Genomic DNA, 11,393 nt, shown 5'->3' on the forward strand with positions numbered 1-11,393 from the left:
CCAGGCTGTGAACTCCAATGAAAGGCCATTCTAGTATCAATTGCTAATTAACGTCAGTAGCCAAGAAATTTTCAAATGAAAAGTCTCTCACAACATAATTTTTGCCAAAAGATGGATCAACTTACTCAGAGGATACTATAATTAGCAAGTTTTACAATGCACTCTGATGTCCAAGATGAACTAACTACATGCGTATTTACCGTTAACCGATTTTAGTTCTGTCAAGCAAGGTCAGACGTAAGAATTGTTACAGACATTTCCCAATGTCCAAATGTAACTCAAAAGAGTCTCTGGATGCAAATATCTTGGTGCGTCTTAGCATAATTTTTTTTCACAAAGGGAGATACTCAACCAGCTTTCATGGCAAACAATATTTAATATATTTGACTAGCTTTATTCAAATTATCCTCTCTTAAAAGTAAGAACAGGCTGGTAGCAATGGCTCACACCTGCAATCCCCACATTTTAGGAGGCCAAGGCGAGAAGACTGCTTCAGCCCAGGAATTCAAGACCAGCATGAGCAACATGTTGAAACCCTATCTCTACAAAAAATACAAAACATTGGCCAGGTGCAGTGGCTCATGCCTGTAATCACAGCACTTTAGGAGGGCGAGGAGGGCAGATCACCTGAGGTCAGGGGTTCGAGACCAGCCTGGCCAACATGGTGAAACCCCGTCTCTACTAAAAATACAAAAATTAGCTGAGCGTGGTGGCAGACTACTCGGGAGGCTGAGGCAGGAGAATCGCTTGAACCTGGGAGGTGGAGGTTGCAGAGAGCCGAGATCGCGCCATTGCACTCTAGCCTGGGGGACAAGAATGAGACTTCGTCTCGGAAAAAAAAAAAAATTAGCCAGGCATGGTGGCAGTGCCTGTAGTCCCAGCTTCTCGAGAAGTTGAGGTGAGAGGATCACCTGACCTTGGGAGGTCAAGGCTGCAGTAAGCTGAGCTCCACCACTGTACTCCAGCCTGGGCAACAAGAGTAAAAAGCTGTCTCCAAAAAAAAAAAAAAAAAAGATTTAGCATTCCTATGTTAAGAAACTCAGTTAAGGTCTGCAAGTAAAAACACTTTAAAAGAAAGTCTGTCTTAAAGGAGCACAAAGTCTTACTGGCATAGACAGAATTTCCTCCTTCTTATCCACAATAAAAAAAAGTATTTCACAGCCGGGCACAGTGGCTCACACCTGTAATCTCACCACTTTGGGAGGCCAAGGGGGGCGGACCACGAGGTGAAGAGATTGAAAACATCCTGGCCAGGCCGGGCGCGGTGGCTCAAGCCTGTAGTCCCAGCACTTTGGGAGGCCGAGACGGGCGGATCACGAGGTCAGGAGATCGAGACCATCCTGGCTAACACGGTGAAACCCCGTCTCTACTAAAAAAATACAAAAAAAAAAAAACTAGCCAGGCGCGGTGGCAGGCGCCTGTAGTCCCAACTGCTCGGGAGGCTGAGGCAGGAGAATGGCGTAAACCCGGGAGGCGGAGCTTGCAGTGAGCTGAAATCCGGCCACTGCACTCCAGCCTGGGCGGTAGAGCGAGACTCCGTCTCAAAAAAAAAAAAAAAAAAAAAAAGAAAACATCCTGGCCAACATGATGAAACCCCGTCTCTACTAAAAATACAAAAATCAGCTGGGCATGGTGGTGCACGCCTGTAGTCCCAGTTACTCGGGAGGCTGAGGCAGGAGAATTGCTTGAACCCAGGAGGCAGATGTTGCAGTGAGCCAAGACTGCGCCACTGCAGTCTTGCTCTGTTGCCAGGCTCCGTTTAAAAAAAAAAAAAAAAATTGCCGGGCGCAGTGGCTCACACCTGTAATCCCAGCACTTTGGGAGGCCAAGGCAGGCGGATCACAACGTCAGGAGATTGAGACCATCCTGGCTAACACCATGAAACCCCGTCTCTACTAAAAAGTACAAAAAAATTAACCAGGCGTGGTGGTGGGCGCCTGTAGTCCCAGCTACTCTGGAGGTTGAGGCAGAAGAATGGCGTGAACCCAGGAGGCGGAGCTTGCAGTGAGCTGAGATTGCACCACTGCACTCCAGCCTGAGCAACAGAGCGAGACTCCATCTCAAAAAAAAAAAAAAAAAAAAATTACCCTGGTCTAGTGGCACACCCCTGTCGTCCTGGCTACTCAGGAAGCTGAGGTGGGAGGACCGTTTGAGCTCAGGAGGTCAAGGCTTCAGTGAGCTGTGACTGAATGCCACTGCACTCCAGCCTGGGTGACAAAGCAAGACTCCACCTCAAAAAAGAAAAAAACAAAAAGAATAAGGCAGATATTAAATATACAAGTAATGACATGAAAAGATATCCATGACATTCATAAAATAAAGTTATAGAATTTCACGTAAAATAAAGGTATACCTGTTTGTATACATGAGGTTAAAAAAAAAAAATCCAGAAAGCCATATTTAACTATCAACCAGAGTTAATTTCAGTATGGTAAGTAAATATTTTCAATATTTCAGTATGCAGACTTTCACTTAATTCCCGTTTTCAGTATACTGACTCATCTAGAATTAACTCTTTACATACTTGTTTTTTAAAAAAATGAGCCTATATAACTTGAATAGGAAATAAATTTAAAGCAAATAACAGGTTTTTTTGTTTTTTTTTTTTTGATACGGAGTCTCGCTCTGTCTCCCAGGCTGGAGTGCAGTGGCCGGATCTCAGCTCACTGCAAGCTCCACCTCCCGGGTTTACGCCATTCTCCTGCTTCAGCCTCCTGAGTAGCTGGGACTACAGGCGCCCGCCACCCCGCCCGGCTAGTATTTTTTGTATTTTTTAGTAGAGACTGGGTTTCACCGTGTTAGCCAGGATGGTCTCAATCTCCTGAACTCGTGATCTACCCGTCTCGGCCTCCCAAAGTGCTGGGATTACAGGCTTGAGCCACCGCGCCCAGCCAGCAAATAACAGTTTTTAAATCATATTGAGAGTTCTAAAATTTAGTTCATTCAACAACCTTTTAACAACAGTAAAAACATAATAATCCACACTGTACTAAAAATACTAAATTATAAAATACCATAAACTATGAGGATGGCCTCTATGAGATGTAAAAAGAAAGAATACAGAAGTAGAGGGGTATTCAGAGTTTTTTTGTAAACAGGACAAAGATAGCAAGTTTAGTTATATCTTCACACACTGGCCTCCTTCCAGACAGCTTTTGTAGAGGGGGGGAAAAAAGTCCCACAGCAAAATTGTCCAGCCTCTCAAGAGCAGATAGAATCTGTGGATGGGGAAGCAGAAAGGACTTTTGCAAACCTGAGGTTATTTTCTCAACGCCTTTCAGAATTCTACAAGAGATGCAGGAGTAGCAGCAGCAGCACCAACTTTCATAGAAATTTTTAATTTAAGTGTTCAAAAAAGACTCTGTTTTTCCCTCCCCTTCAACAAACTAGGAGGCTTGTGGGCTTTCAGGATAGAGGAATAAAAACAGGACAGAAGAAATTATGAAGTTAACACAAAATTTTATTTATTTTGGTTTTTGAGATGGAGTTTCGTTCTTGTTGCCCAGCCTGGAGTGCAATGGCACGATCTCAGCTCACAGCAACCTCCACCTCTCGGGTTCAAGTGATTCTCCTGCCTCAGCCTCCTGAGTAGCTGAGATTACAGGCATGCGCCACCCACACCCAGCTAATTTGAAATTAACACAAAATTATGCAGGAGAACTTTAAATAATATGGCAAGAAGAAAGATCAATCAAGCAAAAAGTGTTACATCAAGTCACCTACTACTAATAATAGACTTGCAGAAAGTAATTTCATGAATGTAAACACACAGTTGTTTTGAAAATTACGCATTCTGAAATAAATTACAGAATTTCAGAAAAACAATGAGTGAAAATTTTGCATAACAAATCTATGGGATAAATGTAAAGCAGAGATCAGAGGAAAATTCACAAGACCAAAGAGCTACATAAATTAAAAATTAGCAGGGCACAGTGGCTCACGCCTGTAATCCCAACACTTTGGGTCCATTGTGAGAGCCCAAGAATTGGAGACCAGGCTGGGCAGCATGGCAAAACCCCATCTCTACAAAAAACACAAAAATTAGCCAGGTATGGTAGCGCGTGCTTGTGGTCCCAGCTACTTGGGAGGCTGAGGCAAGAGGATCCCTTGAGCCTGGGAGGCGGAAGCTGCAGTGAGCTGAGATCACACCACTGCACTCCAGTCTGGGCAACAGAGCAAGACCCTGTCTCAAGGGGAAAAAAAAAAAATTAAAACTTAAATAAATTCCCAACTCAAACAGCAAGAAAGATAACAAAGGACACCAAAACAAAGCCTAAGAGTAAAATTGTAAAGGTATAAGTGAAAACTAATAAGGTCAGAGAACAGAAAAACAATTCATAAACAAAATCCATTTATTTGGGGGAAAACAAAAGCACCCACAAAATAGATAAATCACTAGCAAAATTAATAAAGAAGAAAAGATAGTAATAGAAATATACAAAGTAAGCACTGATAAGGGAGAAATAACTATAAACAAAAATTTTAAATTATAAGAGATTATTTTCCACATCTTTAGGCAATTAAATTTGAGAATCTCTATTATATGGATAACTGTTAATGAAAATACAGTTTACTAAAATTGACCCTAGTAGAGAGGAGGCTTAAGCAAACTAAGTTCCACAGAATAAACAGACAAAATTATTAAGGAATTAGCTCACCAAAAAGCACTGAGCCCAGACAGTTTCTCAGGAGAATTTTTTTTTTCCCAGAAGTCTCTTTATTGACTCTTGGAGGGTTGTAAGTTCTTTTTTTGTTTTTTTCCCCAATGGTTTTTGGGGAACAGGTAGTGTTTGGCTACATGGATAAGTTCTTTAGTGGTGATTTCTGAGATCTCGGTGCACCTATCACCCGAGAGGTGTACACTGTACCCAATGTGTAGTCTTTTATCCCTCATCACCCTCCCACCCTTTCCCCGCCCAGAGTCCCCAAAGTCCATTCCATTATTCTTATTCCTTTGCATCCTCATAGCTTAACTGTCGCAGTTTCTCTATTTTTAGCCCATGCCAATGCTTTCTCACTAATGTTTATGTAATCAATGAGCCAAGATTCTGCCCGGTTTTACTTTCTATAATTCGTATTATAAAAATTGGCCAGGCACAGTAATCTCAACTACTAGGAAGGCTGAGGCGGGAGAATCGCTTGAACCCAGGAGGGGGAGCTTGCAGTCAGCCGAGATTGCATCACTGCGCTCCAGACTGGCAACAGAGTGAGACTCTGTCTCAAAAAATAGTATTTCCATTTTCTACGCTTCCTACATCAAAGTAATTAGCCTATATTTAACAGAAATTTTCTATCTTCCACCTTATTTTCTAAAGTTAAATAAAGATGAATCATATAAATATCTGATGACACTCTGAGGATTTTAGCAGTGACAAAAGTTGTAAGTGACAAAAACCAAAATCTTGTGTACATTCAAAATAATAATTAACCAATGAATGAAGTCTATATATTTAAAACAAAAAATACTATGCAGCCATAAAAAGGGATGAGTTCCTGTCCTTTGTAAGGACATGGATGCAGTCGTAAACCATCATTCTCAGCAAACTATCACAAGAACAGAAAACCAAATACCGCATGTTCTCACTCATAGGTGGGAACTGAACGAGATCACTTGGACACAGGAAGGGGATCATCACACACCGGGTCCTATTGTGGGGAGTAGGGGGGTAGGGATAGCATTAGGAGATATACCTAATGTAAATGACAAGTTAATGGGTGCAGCACACCAACATGGCACATGTATACATATGTAACAAACCTGCATGTTGTGCACATGTACTCTAGAACTTAAAAGTATAAAAAAAAAAAAAAATTAAAGCAAAAAAAAAAAACAAAAACTTTTTCTTCAGTCTACAAATTACATCCCAAAGATCTACACTACAGGTTATGTTCCTCATCTCTAACACCCACACCTTGGTTCTCATATTTTTTTTTATCATTTTCCTCCCCAAAAAAACCACCCAATGTCCCTTAAGTGTATAATCCCTAAAGTCTGCCTCTCTATCCCTTCCACCTACAATCATACACACATTTGTCCTTTTGGGACTCTTTCGCCTTTTAATGCTTCTCTACCCACGGGTAACGAGGGAAAAGTCAAAAAGCAAACAAGATCAGCAAATAAGACTGCTATTTTCAAAGTTCTGCTTTGCAAAAACTGCTAAAACCCTCAGGATGTCATCAAATATTTAGATGATTCATCTTTCTTTTTAATGAGCCTAATTTTGAACATAGTTCTAAAGTCAATGCAGGCAGGGTGCAGTGGCCCACATCTGTAATCCTAACACTTTGGGAGGCCGAGGCAGGCAGATCACTTGAGTCCAGGAGTTCAAGACCAGCCTGGGAAACTTGGCGAGACCCCGTCTCCACAAAAAAAATTTTTAAACTTAGCTGTGGTCCCGGCGCAGTGGCTCACACCTGTAACCCCATCACACTGGGAGGCCGAGGTGGGCAGATCACTTGAGTACAGATGCTTGAGACCCGCCTGGGCAACACGGAGAAACCCTATCTCTACAAAAAGTAAAATCAGCCAGGCATGGCAGCACATGCCTGTAGTCCCAGCTACTTGGGAAGCTGAGCCAGGAGGACTGCTTGAGCCCAGCAGTCAGAAGTTGCAGGGAGCCAAGATCACGCCACTGCATTCCAGCCTAGGCAACCAAGTGAGACCCCATCTCACACACACACACAAAAAATTAGCTGGGCATGGTGGCACACGTGTGTGGTACTTAGCTACTCCATAGGCTAAGGAGGGAGGAGCCCTTGAGCCCAGGACATGGAAGTTGCAGTGAGCCCTGATCACAAGACTGCACTTTAGCCTTGGTGACAAAGTGAGACCCTGGCTCAAAAAATAAAATAAAGTCAATGTAATGGTTCTCAATATCCCTGGTTAGCTACAAGTTTTTCAATTTAAATTGTACTAAACACTACACTATTTATCTCTCACTTAAATAATTCATTACCACCATCACTACTGCCCTTAAAATTTAAAACATGCAGCTGAGTATGGGGGACCACACCTATAATATCAGCACTTTGGCAGGCTGAGGCAGGAGGATCACTTGAGCCCAGGAGTTTGACATCAGCCTGAGCAACATAGGGAGACTCTGTCTCTACAAAAAAAAAAAAAAAATTTAATTAGCTAGGAGTGGTGGCACATGCCTGCAGTCCCAGCTACTAAGGAGGCTGAGGCAGGAGGATCGCTTGAGGGGTTGGCTGAGGTTGCCATGAGCCGCCATCATGGCAGTGCACTCCAGCTTGGGCGACAGAGCAAGATCCTGTCTCAAAAAAAAAATAAAAAAGAGTAAAACATGTGAAACTGCTAACTAAATACTAGAATGCTTTTTATAACTAGCATATTTAAATAAGACAAATTTAAGATCAACAGGGAGGCAGTCCAGTGTAGTGAACACGCATTCAAGATCAGCTGAATCGCAGCTCCATCACCTTTCCCTGGTATCCTTAGTTACTGGAGCCAGTGTATACATTCAAGTTTATTTTATCAGCCTTTTGGCATAATCTACTATTATATAATAATTATGAAGCCAGGCACAGTGGCACATGCCTATAGTCCCAGCTACTTGGGAAGCTAGGGCAGGATGATCACTTGAGCCCAGAAGTTCAAGGCTTTAGCGCACCACAATCACACCTGTGAAGCCATTGCACTCCAGCCTGGGCAACACAGCAAAACCCATTCTAAATAAAGAAATAAAATTATAATAATAATTATTATTATGAATCTTACTATTTTGTTTAGTTTATGCTAACCTTACATCAAACCATGCAGCACTTCCACATATATACACACACCCCATATCATCCCAGTATCACATACTGACATTTTGTGTTGTATATATCTATTGCTATATTATTGGTCAGGAAAACAACCCTATTTTAATAGTACTCTCTAAAACATGATAGCTCTACAATGGAGGTACCAAAAACACATGAAATAAGAAACAGACCCTTGCTTCCTTGATGAAACTGTTCCTCAAACACTTGACATCCTAATGCGTAAGAAATAAGTTTAAGCCTTAAAACCTCTTTTCCTATTCCTTTGTATCTAAATACTAGCATTCTTATTTAGGTCAAAGTTACTTTCGTTTGTCAACTCACTAATTTTCTGATTTCATTATTCTGCAGTCTGAAATATTACAAATGTACCTTTGCCTAGTCCTTCTTTTATTTTCATCTATTTATCCTAAAAACATAAATATTTTGAACACCGAGATTTAGTTTAATTCCCTCACTTATAGGTAATAAAATAACCCTCCAAAACTAAGAACGTTTTCTAGATTTTGGCTATTAGAAAAACTTTAGTGTCATCATTCTCTTTCTAAAACACATTTTCACTGAGACTGGGGCTTTATGTATTTGCCAGAATCAAAGAAAAATACCAAGCTACTAATATACTGGTCCCCTCAGGAACTCTACTAATCAAAGTAGTCTTTCCATCTTTTAAATACTATTTTTCACATAGCTAGCTAGGGCATGAAATGAGCAAATATACTAACATAGGAAAAGGTAAGTAGTTGCAGACTAATTTTTCCTATTTGTCACAATCTCCCAATGACTATTTTATCAAAGGAATCATAATGCAAAAAACACTCTAAAGAGTCTAGAAACTTCTCTAATATTAGTGCTCTGAGAGGCCAAGGCAGGAGGACTGCTTGAGCCCAGGAGTTCAAGACTAGCCTAGCCTGGGCAACATAGCAAGACCCTGTCTCTACAAAATATATATATATATATATATATATATATATATATATATATATATATTTTTTTTTTTTTTTTTTTTTTTTTTTTTTTTGAGACGGAGTCTTGCTCTGTCACCCAGGCTGCAGTGCAGTGGTGCGATCTCGGCTCACTGCAAGCTCCGCCTCCCGGGTTCACGCCATTCTCCTGCCTCAGCCTCCCGAGTAGCTGGGACTACAGGCACCCGCCACCTCGCCCGGCTAGTTTTTTTTTGTAATTTTTAGTAGAGACGGGGTTTCACCGTGTTAGCCAGGATGGTCTCGATCTCCTGACCTCGTGATCCGCCCATCTCGGCCTCCCAAAGTGCTGGGATTACAGGCTTGAGCCACCGCGCCCGGCCTACAAAATATTTTTAATAAAAAAAAAAATTTTAAAGATCCTAGGAAATTAAAATTAATTAGCATAAATTAGGGTCCAGGTCTGCTTACCTATAATTAAAATTCATCATGCTTCTTTTATTAACAGAAAGAGGTCTTCAGGTATCCACCAAGTAGAGAGTAAAATAGTCCTCTGTGGGGAAGCAACCTCTACACCATCAAAAAAAAGTATAGGAGTCTTATCTTTTAGAGAGAAACTTCTAGCACAGGAAGATATACCAAGATATATTGTAAGTGAAAACACCCAGAAAAGTAAAATGTGCTATTATTTCTTAACTTTTTTACATTTCCAACTAAGAGAAATAAAAATTGAAGACTCATCAACCTCCTAATGCATAAAGTTTACAAAACAAATGCGCAAAGTTTACAAACAAATGCACAAGACTGAATAAACAGTATGACCTAGATTTGAGGAAATAAATAAAAGAGACTAGATGGTAATATACCAAATGTTAGCAGATACAGACGAGGGGTGAAATAAATGTGATTTTTTTTTAATTTTCTTTTTTATAATTTTCCAAATTTCCCCACAGTAACATTACTTTCATATTTAAAAAACCTCATTAAAAAATAAACCATATGACATAAGGGTTCACTAAGAAGGGCTATGTTGTCGAAGTATTACTGGCATGATTCACCATTAAATGGGTGAACACCTCTCACTTTCCACTATTAAAATGCTGTTTAACGCCCTATTACTTTTCTGCTGCATCCTCAACGATGGAATGAACTTCACTATCTCCTACCATTTCATTTCTGCATACAACATGCTTTTAAATTTTTCTTCTTAAAATATGGTAAAAGTTCTCACTAATCCTCAATAGTCCACTTTTTAAAACCTACCTCTACATTTCGTCATAACAGAATTAGGGGGAAAAATTGTTTTGCCCACTAATTACAACTTCATTAGGCCACCATCACTTTGGCTAGGGAAAAGTGAAGGCCGGGTAAACTACACGTCCCACCATGCATTGCTGCCTTGTTCGGAGTAGGTCTCTACGGAAACAGGAAAAAAAAAAAAAATTCTACAAGTCCCACCTGTTACTTCGTTTCTAAACACCTCCTGCACTTTCGGCTCCAACACCAAACAAAAACAAAAGCCTCGTGATCTCACGTCTGCTCCGGGAGCCAGACAAGCAGGGGGCCCGGGGTCATAGGCATGTCCGCTGTAACGGGTAAATTCTATCCAGCTCCAGCGCTCCCCTCTCCTTTCCGGGGCTGGATGCACGCACAAGCCTTCTATCTGCATCCAATGGGGGCTCTCCAGCCGCACAAGGGAGAAGAACCGGTTACCGTGCAAGCACCACAGACTTCCCCGTGACGGGGCGGGGGCTACCACAGGGCAGAGGTGATAGCGACGTGACCCCAAGAGACAGCCTCAAAACACTGAGGACTCGCCGCAGACGCCGAGAGAAGCCACGGCCCCGCAGCTATCGCGTTCCGCCGGGCGCCTCCATTCCCACAGGGATCGCAACCCCGACACTAACCGCCGCCCTCTCCGCGCGGTTTTGTGCCCCCTCAGCCGGGTCTCTGGGCCAGTGACCTCCCTTCCCCTGCGACTGGCGGACGACAAGGGAACGAAATCCTCCCGGCCTTCCCCTTCGTTCCCTCCCCCTTACCGTCTTGGCGGCCTCCGCCCAGGTCCTGCCCTTCTTCCTACGTCCCTTTTCCCTCATGTCGGGTCTTGAACTGACTGGGAGGTTCCCGTGTCCGGGCTCCGGCCGCCCTCCCTGCCTGCTCTGCCCTGCGCTGCTTTTCCCGCGGTGCCGGGAAAGGTGGGAGAAAAGGGAAGTCAGGCCGGGGGGGCACCCAAGCAGAGGAAGCGGCGGGGGTGGTGCGCGGGGGGGTCTATGGGGCGGCCGGTCCTCCTGCTGCCGTTGCCACTGCTACCGCCGCTGCCATATTGGGTTCTTACTGTACAGGCTGCCGCTATGGTCATGTGACCGCTCCCGCGCGGCCGTCACTACTGTACGCAGCCGGCCGCGCGAACGAGCGCGGGCGCGCCCCCGCCTCCCAAGCCGGGCCGCTGAGCGAGCGAGCCGGCAGTCTGCGATACCTCGTCACGCCCCCACCCTTCCGGTCTCCGCCTCTCCGCAGGAGCATGCGCGCGAGGGAGGCCCCGGCAGTAGCTGGCGTCTGACGGCCGACGCTCACACCTACAACGAGTATCTGCCTGCGGAAGCGGAACTTGTTCCATCCGGGAAAGCTTATTGAACTGATCCCGCCTCGTGCGAGGCGCTGCATGGGCTGTGTAGACCTGGGGAACTG

At 43.3% G+C, this 11,393-nt stretch overlaps 1 protein-coding gene across 1 annotated transcript in view; it reads right to left on the minus strand.

Annotated features, from left to right (window-relative positions):
- LOC105479795 (ASXL transcriptional regulator 2) overlaps nucleotides 1-11,046 on the minus strand; it is a 155,817-nt gene extending 144,771 nt beyond the window's left edge. The window contains exon 1 of the mRNA XM_011738088.3: nucleotides 10,745-11,046. Coding sequence (XP_011736390.2) covers nucleotides 10,745-10,801 — 57 coding nt within the window. The 5' untranslated portion in view covers nucleotides 10,802-11,046. The remainder of the gene's footprint in view (nucleotides 1-10,744) is intronic.
- Between the last annotated feature and the right edge of the window lie 347 nt (nucleotides 11,047-11,393).

Source organism: Macaca nemestrina, chromosome 13, assembly GCF_043159975.1.
Source record: "Macaca nemestrina isolate mMacNem1 chromosome 13, mMacNem.hap1, whole genome shotgun sequence".
Lineage (NCBI taxonomy): Eukaryota > Metazoa > Chordata > Mammalia > Primates > Cercopithecidae > Macaca > Macaca nemestrina.